A 15,234-nucleotide genomic window follows, 5' to 3' on the forward strand; every position below is an offset into this window, starting at 1 on the left:
GTCTTTGCGTCAGCGAACACGCGCTCTAATTCCTCCGTGTTCGTACCCTATCCCCCGGAGTCTCACTCGGGAGGAGGAGGTATCTGTGCGCCGGATTCGAGCAGGAGCGGCTCTGACTCCTGTGCGTCATCGGTGGCGTGACAAACGTTACGAAGTGACAGACAAGTGTTCCCATTGTGGTGCTGCGCCCGACCAGTGTGATGAAAAACACTTGCTGTGGACTTGCCCGGTTACAGCCTCCGTGAGACGACGCTTCCTAAGGAAGGTAGGCCTGCGATGGGACGTTGCAGGCGACTATGGCAAGAGGACACATGATAATCACTTTATCGAGAACTTTTACCACTTTTTAAGCGAGGCTTGTTTACACTCCTTCTTCTAATTTTATCTTCCTTTCTCATTATGTCTAATGGCAAAAATCTCGATTAAAAAAATTAGTTAAAAACACCTGGTGTTCACTGCAGTGCTCCGAACCGTTAGTCTGCATTTGAGACCTTATGATTGCGAAGCCATCGTGGTATGCACCTCACGAGCTCGGGAATGAAATTGGCTAACATAAACAAAGTGTGCATGCAAGAAAATGGTAATCTAGACTACGCATTAAGTTTTCGCGCAGCGACGCACATGCTCCGGCAAAAAAAAAAAAAATAGATTACCACTTAGGTGTGAAACAAACATTGCAAACAGAGAGAGGAAAATAAACAGGCTGCTTTTCAGAGGTATAGGTCAGTACCAAATAAGGTGGCGCCCCTTGGCCACAGCTATTCTTGCGTAAAATAAAAAAGAAGGTATTATCTTTATGAAATGAACAAGAAGTGAGACGGATGTGCCAATCTGCTGACCGAAGTTTCAGTCCGACGACCTGTCTTCGTTCGGCGAAAAACTTGCAAGAGCACTCGCAAGATGATCGTCCTCGTCCAGTCGAAGTCAGGTCAGCTTGCTGAAACGCTTCCGTCCTTTGTTCATTGTGTGCTACGAATAATTCTATCTTTCCTGTCCTCTATCTACCATTGTCTGTGGTATGTGTATGTCTGCTTACGTATTATTAGATTTTTTCTCTGTTTTCTTAACATCGGGGGGATTCTTTGATTTGTGCGCAGAAACATTATTGGCGAAGGACCCAGTTCCGAGCGGACAAGCTTTATCGGGGATGGAGGGCTGAAGGGGAGGACTGGTCTTATATCTCCGTTCTGCCTGTTAATCTCAACGCTTGCTGCCATACTTCTTTGTGCTGCTGCAGATTACAAAATGCGTGGAGAAGAGGTCAACTCCGCATCAGTATGCCAACCTCCCTGAACACACATATAAATGAATAAAAAAAAAAAAGGCCGCCGAACTGATTTGTTTCGCCTGTCTCGTTAGTTACCGGAACGAAAAGTAAAAAAAAAATATAAGAAGACGGACTGGATGCTGCTATAGGCATATATTCTTCCGGTTCTGGCAGCGTCAAGGAACGGACACTCCACGCGCTCCATCCCACCGACTGGGGCTCTCTTATTTTTCCCCTCTTTATATCTCTCGCTGACTACACCCAGCGGTCGACCATAGATCGAGGGTCTGTGGGGCAGGCCATTACAACTCCTTCGTGCAAATATACACACGCGCTCCTCGGGGGGCACTCCGCGGAGTGTTTGCGGTGCCTGCGTTTTGTTTCCCGACTTTTCTTACTCACAGTCACAGGCTTCTTTTCTTTTTTTGTTTATTTTTGTGCTGCTTCCGCTCTTCCGCCGCCGCGATTGCCCGAGTGTTCCCCCGCGAGTGTGTATGTGCGCCCGAGTGCGGTAGGCCGCGATGTCTCGGTTGTCTGACCGGATAAGCTTGCCCCAATGCCGGTACCTCCTCCTGGGACCCTTCGCGCGCGGGGGTAACGGCTGCGAAGTCAGGCGGCGCGGTGAGGAAGATTCGGTCTTGTCGCCGTAAACAGGTCCGCAACCCTTTCACGCCCTCCCCTCAGCGGAGCGATGAACAAGCGCCGCTGATACGGGCGGCGCGTCGGCGTTGCGGGAGAGAAGGACGAACGTGAAGTACGCTATAAATGTGAACATACGCTCAACCTTTTCAGCACGCGTTCTATGTCAGGGGCAGCATCAGTACGCAGCTCCTGCGCGCGTTGTTCAGGGAAGGACACTTAAATTCGCTAACTTCGACGGCCACTTAGACACTGTCCTATTCCTGGCCCGCGGAGGCCAATAGCTGAAGTAGTTATATAGTCGTATTCGTATTGTACAGTTACTCTAGAAACTTCCTACTTGCGAGCTCTGCCCTTGGATTAAGGCTTGAACACCGTGGGTGACATCGCTCTAACGGCTGCCTACAGAGCGAATCGTTGTACAGAGGTAAGTCAATAACGTGTCATACTGCCCTTTAATCTCGGTAGGCGAGGAGGCTTCAGTGTATGTTGAGGCAGCTGAAGTGTCCGTCTCATCTAAAAGCTGTTACGAAAAGATGTCATGGTCATAGGTTAACGGCCCGCAGTCGCGTTGGAGGGCGTTTCTGCGACTTAGGTTCCGCGTCTTTCGAATAACAATGTATGATTCGGGGAAAACGACGATAACCCATTAGGGGCAGAGAAATAGCATTATGTAAGTGCGCGCCTCTTTATCCGACTTCTACTACTGATACCAGGCGGCCTTCAGCACCGCTCGCTTCGTAAATGGATTCCGAAGTCGCTCACCTTAACTCTATTATAGAGCAAATGCCTCTTTATTGTAATGCTAGCAACAGCAGGTATACCAACAGGAAAAATCACAGCTCATATATAGATCGGACAGTGTCGATGTCAGCTTTACTGGCAGCGCGTGATTCGTACCCTATGTCATTAGAGAGGCGTGGGAAAATGCTTAATTATTCAGCATTCCAGGAGGTCAAGACCCCCTACTTGACGCGAGCAAAACCGTGCACCATAGTCAGCCCACTGTCGTGTATAGCGGAGACGATGGGAGCGGCAATTAATGCTACCTCCTGCGGATGCACGCCAGAGACGCGGCGAAGCGGCGAAAAAAAAAAGAAGTAGAAAGGAAAAAAAGTAGGAGTCTTCGCGTCGGCGCGATGCCTGAACGGAAACTGCTCATGCGTACACGCTTACACAGAGGAGTGGGATTCCGCAACTCTCTCCTGAGACGACGGCGGACGTATTCACGCGAATCTCCCTCGAGGGTTGTCTGCAAATCTGTGTCGTCGTTTTCGTTCGGATACGGGCGCGCGCGCAAGTTGTGACGTGCGTTTCCCGCTGGAGCGGCGAAAAGACGCGGGAACTCGGAGACCTCGATCGGGTCTCCAATTCCGTCGCTGATCTACAGGGTCCTTGTTGTCTCCGTCGGCTTGCAGCAGCGGTCAGCGGAGAAGATGCTGTCCGGCGTCCTGCTTGCCGCGCTGGTGGCGCTGATGGCGACTCCGGCACTGGCGACCCCTATCATGGGCTACACGTACGTGCACAAACCTCGCTACGCAGGTAAGCAAATGCGTTGTTGAGTTCGTGTGTAGGGCGTGGGAATTCACGTTGTTCTAGCCGACCTGCAGGCTGCCGTCAGGTCACTGGTATCAAGAGCTTGTCCTAAGGCCCTGAAAAAGCTGTTTTACAGAGTCTTCAATATCCCTCGTTGTCCAGAACTGTAGTTGCGTTTGTAGAAGCCCGCTTTTATCTTGCTAGCCACATATATGATGCTAACTTCGCAATAACGAGTGTGCGAGATAACCGCTGGTCCTTAAGGGTAACGGAGTGGATTCCAAGAGAAGGCAAGCGTAGCATGGGGCGCCAGAAGGTTAGGTTGGCGGATGAGATTAAGAAATTTGCGAGAATACGGTGGCTGCAGCTGGCGAAGGACAGAGTTAATTGGAGAGACATGGGAGAGGCCTTTGTCCTGCAGCGGGCGTAGTCAGGCTGATGATGATGATGATGACAATACGGAGTTAGAAAAAGGAGGTTCGAAGAAGCCTAGCCGACAAACTGGTGTTATAAATACGAAACTAAGGGCTAATACACTTCGCTTACAGATAGGGTGAGATCAGAAAAAAAAATGAATATCATTCAGAAGTTAAAAAAACGTATGCGGCAAGGCATCCCTAAGAGTCAGATCCCTTCTTTACCATAGGGATGTCAAGAGGGGTGAGGTCTACGTATGTGTGCTGCGCAATTGTGCAACAGTGGTTGAGCGACACAACTGCTCACTTTCAAAGCATCAAAGGGCGAAAGCAAAAGTGATATTGCAATATACAATATAATGTGCAATAGTACTAATAATGCAACGATAATATATGCTATTGACGTAACTTTATCCGGAACGATCTTCTCCATACATGTGCTGCATAGCAAGCGGGGATCAGGTTCTAAAGTCTTCAAGCATCGCTCACGTTTTGTTTTCTTTTTGTGTAGCTTTACATCATGTAGCGCTCACGTACATTTGCGCAATGTTATTGTTCTCGCAAGCAGTCTGGCCCACACATGTCTGTTGACGAGCCCTATAGCAAGATATTTAAGGTGAAAAAGAACGCACGAAGACGATGACAGGACGAAGAACCACATGGACGAGGGCTAACTCTTAACTGAAAGTTTATTTCTGAAAGTGCAGGTATGGATGGAAAACCATGAAAAGACTGAACAAAGAAAGAGGAGCAGCAAAACAACAATCGTTCACACAAAATTTCGCCAGCCAGCAGAAGTAAGCAAATAAAGAACATAAGCAATACAGCTCCGTTATTTCACTGATAACTCAATGCAGACGCTAAACACCGGAATTCTCTATCAGTCCGCGTCACCGGAAGGTTGACTGATACACATTCTCTGGCACATACGCGTGTGTAAGGCTTCCATCACTTCACGGACTAATCGCTCTCGGTGTCTGTAAAGAATAGTGATTGTCGCGAACAAAGGTGTGCCCATTTTCTTTTTCTTTGTGTCGTTCATCCCGCGCGACTGGCACACCTTTGTCTGCAAATGTAACAGTTATTTTCAGGCGCCGAGAACAATTAGTCCATAAAGTGATAGAAGCCTTCCCCATGCGCATGGACCAAGAAATGTGTATCGGTCAACCTTCCAATGGCGTTGACTGATAGAGAATTGGAGCAGTTAGCGTCTGCTTTGATTTATCAATAAAACAATCGAGCTGTGCTGCATACGTTCCTTTTTTTTTTCTTACTCCTGCTGGTCAGCGAAATTTTCTGTAACGATTGCTGCTTTGCCGTTCCTTTTTCTTCAGTCTTTTCATGGTTTTCTATTAACACCCCTGATTTCGGGAATAAACTTTCAGTTAAGATTTAGCGCTCGTCCTTGTGGCACCTCATCCTGTCGTCGTCTTCACACGCTTTTTTACACCATGCATTAATATGCGCTGTGGGGCTAGTTGGTTCATTCTCAGAATTCATTTTCGCGCAACACAAAGACGACACAATACGACAAGGGAGACAGGACGGAGTGCAATACGCCTGTGGAATACGCAATACGATCCGTCCTGTCTTCCTTATCTTATTGTGCCGTCTTTGTGTGCGCAAAAAATAATTCTGAGAACAATCCACCATGCGTATTAACCAACTCGCCCAAATTTCTGCTCTAATCACCTAAGGTAACTCCGGCAGCTTCAGATACCTGGAGGATGAGCAGGCTTGCCATCACATCTGCGACGGTCGGGACATTAAGATGTACTCTAAGCATTTAATTGCACAAGGTTCGACAGCGAGCGGAATACTGAAAGACTGTGCATTATCTTACGTAACAAACGAGTGACTGCATAACATTGCAAATGCGATGTTTAATGTACTGCGCACATTCCATTGCACAATAGCGCCCGACGGCTTACTGTCCACACAACGTCCCGAACGAGTGGTTCCTGGCACCTCCGGTGTCGGGGTCAACTCAGGCCAGCCGCAAACACGTATTTCCTCCCGGCGGCGAGTTCTTGCGACGTTCGAGAAGGACTGAGCAATGTTCAGAGTGCCCGATTACACAATGGCTGCAGCCCTCGCGCTTGTGTACACAGACGCCTCACACGGCTCCTCGCGCGCATGCCTACGCGTACTCCTTCTCAGACTCGCACGACTACAAGGTGGTGTGCTACTACGGCTCCTGGGCCGTGTACCGTCCGGGCGCCGGCAAGTTCCCCGTGGAGGCCATCGACCCGTTCATCTGCACCCACATCATCTATGGGTTCGCGGGTCTGGGCAGCGACCACAAGATCCGTAGCCTCGATTCCTGGAACGACCTCGAGGATAATTACGGCAAAGGTGCGTGTGCGTCAAACGCTCGTTGTAAACGATTCACACATCGGAAAGCGCAACACTCTTGGGGGAGATGTGAGTGGGCGTGGTGAAGCCTGTCTCCCTTGAAATATTCAAGGCCGGATGCACTCGTACCCATCGTTTATCGATGTGAACTTAACCGTCAAAACGTAAGACCGCATGAAGCTCTGCCGATCACCTTGATTTTTCGTGGCGTTCAAATATTAACGCTCTCGCTTGAAGCGGCTCTCTGAAAGAGGTTTATGGCGTACCCGAATTGCACGCTTGAGGAACAGGTCTATGCCCGTTGCCCTTTCGACACCTTTCACCTGCCTCTTCTACGAATCGGTTGACGTGTTCGTAGGCACATCAACTGGTCGTTTCTTTCTCCTGTCCTTTAACACGGTTACTTACGTTGAGATTTCTATTTTGATCCCTATGGTTACGCGAGGCATGCATGCGGCGTTCGATATGACGTATTGCTTAAATAAAGTAACGCGTCCTTCTGATGAACGCTTTCTTTAGGCACCTTGGTAGACCTGTGTCGGGCGATTTGAGATGCCCGTCAATTCTCTGTTCGAGAACAGCGCACGGTGATGTAAGCAGATGTGAAAAATCTTGAAGACCATCTTCTGCGAGCTCTGCCATTTGCTACACCACGGTAGTTGAACACTAATACTGAAATAGCTAAGACTGCTACCTTTGTCCTGCATGCGCACTGGGGCGTCTCTTGCGCACAATAAGCAGCAAGGCTGAGCACGTTTTGCAAAATTATGTCAATCTCAGAATAAATGCAGTGAAACGAGTGAAAGCCAAATTTAGGGGCCTGCTTGCTTTCTCATTTTGGCCACGGATTAGAGGAGGAGGAGGCAATCTTTAATGAGAATCGTAGTGGTTGACCTAGTATCATCGTCCAGGGTACTCCAGATTTCCCCGCAAGTAAAAAGGCTATGAAAACATTGGCAGATAGTTCATGTAGAAGCAATAAAATTGTTTTTGCTGAAAACTCGGAGTCTCGGACTAACAAGGCGATCATGATCATATTCAGCCCAATTAAGCTTATTGCGGATCGCAAGTCAATGAAATAGTACAGTGTGTTGGCAAATAATGGCAAGAGTTGCCCGTTCAATGGAAGGTGAAAGTGCCGGCCTCGACATACTGGGGCTAAGAACGCATGATGCCGTCGTCACATGTCACTTGCATGTTATGAACTGCCTGCATCACGAATATGAGAAACGGTTGTCTGTCTAACAAGAGTATATGTTCAAGGGAGTACATTCAAGGGAGTACTATGTGGTATTTATATAGGGTGCGTGTATGATCCAGATATTAGCTTGAAGCATGTTAGAGATCAGTGTAGCGTTCTATTTGCGTCTCGCACCAATATAAACGTGTTGTAGCCAATTCGTTATCGATGATTGCAGGTAATGGCCCACTTTATTAAATTCGGTTGTGAAGCTACTGAACAAGTTTATCGAAGTTCGACTAAATTCGTAGTTTCACGCGAAGACTGATACAACTGGCTCTGAAGAAGCCTGTTTTTTATTCCGATTAAAGTAAACCACGGCAATGTACAATTTTTCTTTTGTTCACTCGCTTAGCTTTATCACTACTAGCTCCTCAAGTATTCGTTACTCTTTAGGAGCCTTGTTCCTTTAATGCAGCATAAAAGTATGCGTTCAGGCCTTACACATCATACATCGCGTGCACGCACACAGGGGCCTTCAAGCGGTTCACGGCGCTGAAGAAGCAGAACCCCAAACTGAAGGCGATCATCGCCATCGGCGGCTGGAACGAGGGCTCGGTCAAGTACTCGGCCATGGCCCAGTCGCCGGCATCGCGTAAGATATTCGTCGACAGCGTGGTGGACTTCTGCAAGAAGTACAACTTCGACGGCCTCGACCTCGACTGGGAGTACCCGGCATCCAGGGGAGGAATTCCGGAGGACAAACAGAACTTCGTGGCGCTCCTCAGGGTCAGTCACACTTTACCGCGTCACACGTGCTCCACCCATATATCTTTAAGTGAGCGCCGAACTGCCGAGTACGGCCTTTAAGGCTATGGTTACCTGATGAGAATTTGCACGTAGTGGAGCACAAACCCCTTAAAACAGGAAGACAGATGCTATTTTGGTGCATCGTTTCCATACCAAAAAGTAGCGTCCGCTCGGTCTTTTTCCACAGGAAGTGAGCCAGGCGTTCAAGCCGTACGGGCTGCTGCTGACTGCTGCCGTCTCCGCCGGCAAGCACTTCATGGATCCCGCTTACGACGTTCCCCAGGTGTCCAAGTGAGTTCGTTACCTGTCATCAGAACAGACATGTACTCGCGAAGACACGTATCTCATATTAATGCATCATCGAGATACTTGCGTCAAGGCGTGACACAGACTCTGCAGTCTGTAAGACTACTAGCACGCGTACGAATGCGCATCCTATGCAGCGGCTAACTTAAATTGCTTTCCACTCTGCTTCAGGTACCTTGACTTCATCAACGTGATGGCGTACGACTTCCACGGCGGCTGGGAGACCAAGACTGGCCACCACGCCCCCATGTACTCGAGACCCGAGGAGAAACCAGAGGACCACATTCTCAACGTGGTAAGGTGCACCCACCGACCTGCTACACACACAGCGTTTGGCGCTGCGCACGGCAGAAAATTGTGTATATTAGGGAGACGGAACGCGATGTCGACATGACTTTCAAGTCTCAGGATTGAGACTTCATACTTGCAGACTGTACCAGTGTCATCGGAAGGAGAAAATCTGTATCTCGTAGTGATCGATTGGTTTAAGCGAATGAAATCTCCAGTATTGTGATGTTCCATCCGCACCATTTTGCTGCAGCATTTCAAGCATGGAACCCACAGACGCGCACACATAGTCCCGTGAAAATAAGTTACGCTCTGTAGATCTTCGCGGTTTAGAGTTAATGAACAACGTGTCCTTAATTTACATCCTGCAAACGACACCTGCTGTGTACAGGCGTTGGTAAGTTTCAAGACCGTGGGCGTACCGAGCACATGGGGGTTGCTCCCCAGCCTCGGTAATGCGTACTATCTACATTTACATTGCCTCTTTCTTGCCTTTCCCCTTCAACGTCATCCCCTTGCTCCCATCCCTCAATGCGCGGTTGAGGCGTCCACCAGGAAGCGAGACAATTACTGCGCCATTTAAATTCTTCAAGAACCACTGATCTAATCTTCACTCGGAGTGGCACAGTTGTCATGGCGTTCGCACCTTCAGAATTATTTCGTCTTCCTCATCAAATGATAGGCGGGATGTTCCAGAAAAATATGTTTTAGTTATCACTGCCTCTCCGAACGACGGGCGCCTGCGCCTTGTTCATCCTTCGTAGTACCTCACCTAGGAGATTTTCAAATCAAATCAAACTTTACTTGTTACTAAAAATCGCGTGCTCGTATACAGACGACAGTCCCAAAGCAGAGACTGCACTCGGTATAATATTACATCTAAGGATTTATACGTTAACACAAGACAGAAGAGCGAATACTTACAAAAATAAACAACGAAACTATCAGGTAACAGAGTACACATAAGAACAAAAAAGGAAGAAAGACATATGCACAAAAAATTGATCCAGCAAAACATCCTTTAGTGGTTTCTTAAACGATGTACGGGCGTCGACTACGATTCTGATTTTAAAGAGAATGGCAGAGAAATCCAAAATAAATAGCTACAAATCATTAGGTCATTTACAGTAATTTGTGTCAACCTTCGGCGCTGGAAATTTGTTACGGTTAGCGAACCTAGTGGAGGTATGGCCAATTCAATAATTAATTTTTTCTCTCCTATCTTTCGCTGGACGACGCAACAAGTTCTGACCGTACCATGGAAGAAGTCGTGCGCTAAATGTGTCTCCAATTCTCCGTCGTGCAGAACTTCTCGGTGAACTACTGGATCCAGAAGGGTGCGCCGCGCGACAAGCTGGTGCTGGGCATGGGACTGTACGGCCGCTCGTTCACCCTGCGTCGTGCCGAGAACCACAACCCCGGAGACGAGGCGCCGCAGAAGGGCCGCGCGGGACCCTACACCCGCGAGCCCGGGTCGCTCGGATACAACGAGGTGAGCATACAAAGCTGACCGAGCCCCAAATTTCAGGCATCCACGGGCAGAGCTTATTCAACGTCCGCGACGTGTTAAGCGGTACTCAGAAAAATTCGCCGTTCACAATCCCATGATGTATACGTGTACCATTTTTTTGTTTGCCTATTGCCTTTGTATGTTTGTGAGTATGATCTTTCATTGCTTAAAATAGGCTGCGCTTGCTTTCGTTTTTGTTTTTTTCATAGCTTACAGAAATTAACTCTGCTGTTTAGATACCATCCTCTAGTAGCATTACTGAAGTTCTGTTTTGTGGATTGTATGGCAGATTGTGTACTGTAGCTCTGCTATCTTGGGTAATTTTATTAGTTTACTTTATGTTCTTGTGCGATGTTTTCGTCCTCCACTAAGAGGACTAGTCGATGCCACTGTCAGGAACTACCCTCTTACTTATATGCACGTTAAACGAATAGACGCAAAAATGTATGGAAAAATGCGTGTGAAAGTGAGCCCAAAGAATGAGCGAATTGACATCTTTCGTCCGAAGACCTTGCTTTAAGCCGACGAACGGTGGAGTCGCCGATTACTCAGCTCCTGCATAGAGCCGTGTGCTTTTTCGCTCGTGTGTATTCACGACGAGTCTCCGTAATTTCAGAATAAACATTGCTGCTATGGCAGGAAGGAACATTAAATTTATTCTGTATGTAACAATGCTGACACTTTAAAGCTTGAGAAAGGCAAAAAGGGGGAAGGTGATGGCAGATTTGCAAGGTTTATTTCAAGCGACAGAGTCACTGCGATATTTTCGAACTGTCCTTCCAATATTTGGACTTGCCTGTACTTACCAGTATAAAACAGTTCTATACGTTGACCTTTTGAGTATCATATGTTATGATTTTAAAATATATGCCGACCGAAAAATGTGACTCTGTTCAAATGCTGAAATCAGTCGAAATTTCAAACGCGGCCAGTCTGGTAAAAGTAAGTGAGATCACAATTTGGAAGGCAGGAATTATTTTATAATGAATATTATCTATATCTTAGTGCAACCATGCAATCCAAGTGCATTCTGAAAGCACAAGGTCCTTTTTTAAAAAAAAGCACATAATAAAACATCAAAAGCAAGGAAATGACCCAATCAGCTGCATTTCAGTTGCGCATCTTACACTGCACTAACATGAACCGCATTGAATTCGACAGCGCCCAACCGAACGGTACTTTATTCGCAGATCTGCGAGAGCTTCGGCCGCCAGAAGTGGACGTTGGTGAAGGACCCGTACTTCATGGCGCCGTATGCATTCCTGGATCGCCAGTGGGTCGGCTACGACGACATGGAGAGCATCACGGCCAAGGTAATGTCACAGCGGGAAGAGTGGAAGTGGTGCTACTTTGCGTAACTAGTTAAGAGAGCACCGCTCAGCACCAAAGCGAGCGAGAGAAAGGGAAAATTATTTCCTAAGCCTAGTCCGAAGCTCTAGCAATGCTCTATCACTTTTATTTCCAGCACTCCATGGAAGCGCAGGATTGGGAATTGCACCACGATGTGTAGGAGTTGCCTTATTGGTGGAACGAGCCAGCTCTTCCGCGTGAAGCGTTTATCTCCCCTTTTGTGCTGCCACATACAGTACGATGTCTGGTCTACCAAATTTATTGTGCGGGGATACTGCTAGCTGCGTGAAATTAACGAATAACTTTTTTTTTCCACTCCGTGTAGCAAAGATCTTCTGTGGTTGCTTTGCACCAGGTTTAAAATATGCGATCCCTTATCTCGAGTGGTTAGCGGCCTCCGTCTCTAACCGCACAGTACCGTGAGCACACTCATCATGGTGGTCGTGTTCTTACAGTACTACGTACCTGATGCCAGAATTATGGATGAAATGCTTGTGGTGGAAATTCGGCGAAAGAAATGGGCGAAAAAAAAAGACCTTAAAGGCGGCGGTAGGTTCAGGTTGTCACCTGCCCATATCCGGCGTAGATTAAGGAAATGAGTTTTGTTTCTTTTTTTGCCCTTACTTGCAGGCGAACTCGTCCAAAAGCGAGTTCTTATTAGTGTTGATATGTGTGCGGGGGAAAAGGGTGACGGAGGTGGGTGTTGTGCGGCGCAGTAATCACCGAATATCTTAAAAAGAAATTGGATATATACTGATGATGAGGATGTGACCATTTTCCGATAGCAAAGTGTTCTGGTCCACTATGCTACGATAGCTGAAAAGCGATAACTGAAAACGTTCGACAAAATATCAGCGGCGAGGGCTATTTGGGCCCGTGCGAAACTTAACAAACGCAAAAAGCGCAATTGAATAGGAACACGAATAAGGTAGACGCAAAGAAGGGAGGGCGGTTGTTAAGTCTCGATATCTAAGAAGCGCGATTTGTGTTCAGAGTTGAATGAGTCTCTGAATCTGTGTTGCCGTCCGCCTCGCACAGGTGGAGTTCGCCAAGGCGATGGGCCTCGCTGGTGGCATGGTGTGGTCGATCGAGACGGACGACTTCCACGGAAAGTGTCACGGAATTAAGTACCCCATGCTGAGCACCATCAATCAGGTGTTCGCCATGGGTGGGCCGGGGGTGATACCCGTACCACCGCCCAAGCCGGTCACCCCGCCCACTGTGCCTACTCCGACCACCGAGAAGACGTGGTGGCCCAGGCCCAGCACTTCACCCGGTAGGTGTCGGACTCCCATGCCGCATGCTGAACATCAGTCGCGAATCCTGCAAAGCTAGCTTTCCCACAAAACTTCGGAACAGCGGCGGCAATCTCGTAGGTTAAAGCTTATATTAAACAAACGCTGAGCTCATGCGCACAGTGGGTCAGAATGGAGTACTACGGGCGTATTAACGGTTATTCTCCCACAATGGCACGCATCTGAACGGACTTCTCCTCACTGCCATTAAGAACGGAAAACTATTTATGAAAGCCCATGACCTTTGTTGAAAAACACAATTTAATGAATTCCTCTCGTAATCATCATATTGGAACCTTTTGTGGTCGGAATATTTAAAAGCGAATTCTCAATTAACCGGCTGTGTTTTATTCAGCGTGGATATATCTACGGTATGTTGCCGCCATCATTCACATCGACGGTGTGAGTTTCGGGAGTGCGCTTTGTTCTTCGTATTCGTTTTTCACTTTAATTCGTGTGCCATAATAATAAGCTTTAGATACTGCGAGTTGTATTGGCAATGACAATGTGCAATCCGTTTCCTCGCAGAAGTACTTCCTCGAGCTCAGTGTGGTTCCACCCGTCTTGTACTAACCGCGTTCTCATCCTTGACTATACGCAGGAAGCGGAGCAACCACTCCCTCCACAGTTTCCACAACGGAGAGCACGACGCCAAGCAGCGGAACGTCGTCAACGACCGCCCGAGTGTGGTGGCCTCCCAGCCAAAAACCAGACACGCGAAGCTCAACCCCCACAACGACCACGACTACGACCCGGTCCCCGCCTTCGCCACCGTCACCACCTTCACCGCCATCCCCACCGTCACCACCGTCCCCACCGTCGCCTCCACCGGCGACTCCGGGCATCCCCGAGTTCAAGTGCCCGATGGCCGGCAGCGTGCCGCATCCGACCGACTGCCAGCGCTTCTACGACTGCGTCCACCAGGGTGGACAGCTGGTGGCCTTCGAGAAGACGTGCTCCCCGGGAACGGTCTTCAACCCGGAGACCAAGATCTGCGTGTGGCCCGAATCCGTGCCCAAGTGCAGTACTTACTACGACAACGAGGCTTACCAGGTGCTGCCGCAGAAGAACGACAACTACTAAGGCTTATCAACACACGTTTTCCCAGAGGCTGTCCTAACGATCTACACTGGAGAGATGAAAGTACTATGTCCCGCGTGCCGTGACCAAAGCGAAAGCGCTGGTCTCACGCACATTTCCATACATTTCCAGTAGTTTCACGAGAAGGAGTCCAATGGACAATTGAACTGGGCTCGTCGACGAGCTCGTGAGAAAGGTTAAGACAGGTTCTGGTAACTCTGCCACATTCTTCCATGTTCTGCAGATTTGGAAGGGCGCCTGCATTGCACCCGGCCCTCAAGAAATCCCACCAACTACACTTCGCACGAGTCTGCTGGACTCCGGGGTCTGTGTAGTACGTAACTGAGCTGCAATATTTGGGCTCCAGGACTCTTCTTAGAATAGTGGTTATGGAGGAGTACGAAGCCAAGTTATGCGATAGCGTGGACGAATTTCAAGGCGCGCTCCAAAAGGGCTACCAACCGCCGTTTTAATATCTTCCGAAGGTCTCATACTGCCGGGATAGCAAAGATTCATCCAGTTGACAAAAAAGATGTTATTTATTTCGTAATATAAGTGGTCAGATAGAGCGATGCTACTTTTGTGTACAGGAAGGTCGAAACCAAGCAGCAGAGATGAACACTTTTTTTTTTTTTGCTTACTAGATTTATGTTTGCGCAGTTATTTCGCAACCTTTTTGCTGCGTGCTTTTCACTTGCGACCTCTTCGATGTGCCCTTTAATGTGGCCTGAGTGAGTCAAAACTTTTAAGACAAATGTGTCATAGCTTAGCATTCTCTTTTCAGAAATATATGACCTCAAGAGCGGCCACGGTTTAGTTATATCTGTTTCTGTGTGACTAAAAATATTCACGTGCCTCCCGAAAGGTTCTCCCGGTGACCAACCAGTGCAGTTTTACTTTGCTGAAAAAGCTTATTTTTGTAATGCAAACTTATATTTCGTTCTGTTAAGGCTTCACACTTAGCGACGAAAAGGCTTGTAATCATTTTGCCGACAGCCACAATGACAGCTCACGTTGAGAATATGCAGCCACTCTTTCATCAATAATTTATGAAACACCATCGGAAGTCATCATGAATCAACCCGAGTGCATATGTGTTTTCAAGTTGTTAAAAACGGCGAGAAATAAACCACAAATACTCTGTTTGAAAAAGAAGCTCCTTTTGATCTGTCTCTTTGTCAGCATTCTGCTGGTACCATGCA

General features: G+C 48.0%; 2 protein-coding genes across 3 annotated transcripts in view; one reads left to right on the forward strand and one right to left on the reverse strand.

Annotated features, from left to right (window-relative positions):
* The window catches only part of LOC149343141 (uncharacterized), a 102,418-nt gene that overhangs the window by 60,453 nt on the left and 26,731 nt on the right, over positions 1 to 15,234 (reverse strand). The gene's annotated exons all lie outside the window — the stretch shown is intronic.
* On the forward strand, positions 1,980 to 15,187 carry LOC149343142 (chitinase-3-like protein 1). 2 transcript variants are annotated; one of them, XM_089545669.1, is made up of 10 exons: positions 1,980 to 2,333; positions 3,328 to 3,448; positions 6,019 to 6,213; positions 7,926 to 8,182; positions 8,391 to 8,494; positions 8,681 to 8,804; positions 10,104 to 10,289; positions 11,498 to 11,620; positions 12,696 to 12,933; positions 13,554 to 15,187. In XM_089545669.1, the coding sequence occupies exons 2-10, from the start codon at positions 3,343 to 3,345 to the stop codon at positions 14,033 to 14,035; spliced, it is 1,815 nt and encodes a 604-aa protein (XP_089401795.1). In that variant the 5' UTR covers positions 1,980 to 2,333; positions 3,328 to 3,342; the 3' UTR covers positions 14,036 to 15,187. The 2 variants fall into 2 exon arrangements, with proteins under 2 accessions (XP_089401795.1, XP_089401794.1); XM_089545668.1 differs by having other exon boundaries at positions 1,984 to 2,333; positions 3,325 to 3,448.

This window comes from Amblyomma mixtum, chromosome 5, assembly GCF_055824585.1.
Source record: "Amblyomma mixtum isolate Tamu chromosome 5, ASM5582458v1, whole genome shotgun sequence".
In the NCBI taxonomy this organism is placed as follows: domain Eukaryota; kingdom Metazoa; phylum Arthropoda; class Arachnida; order Ixodida; family Ixodidae; genus Amblyomma; species Amblyomma mixtum.

Coding starts and splice junctions, on each gene's coding strand:
- LOC149343142 (XM_089545669.1), top strand. CDS start 3,343: ATGCTGTCCGGCGTCCTGCTTGCCGCGCTGGTGGCGCTGATGGCGACT. Junction 10,290..11,497: donor GGTCGCTCGGATACAACGAG/GTGAGCATACAA, acceptor CTTTATTCGCAG/ATCTGCGAGAGCTTCGGCCG. Junction 11,621..12,695: donor TGGAGAGCATCACGGCCAAG/GTAATGTCACAG, acceptor CGCCTCGCACAG/GTGGAGTTCGCCAAGGCGAT.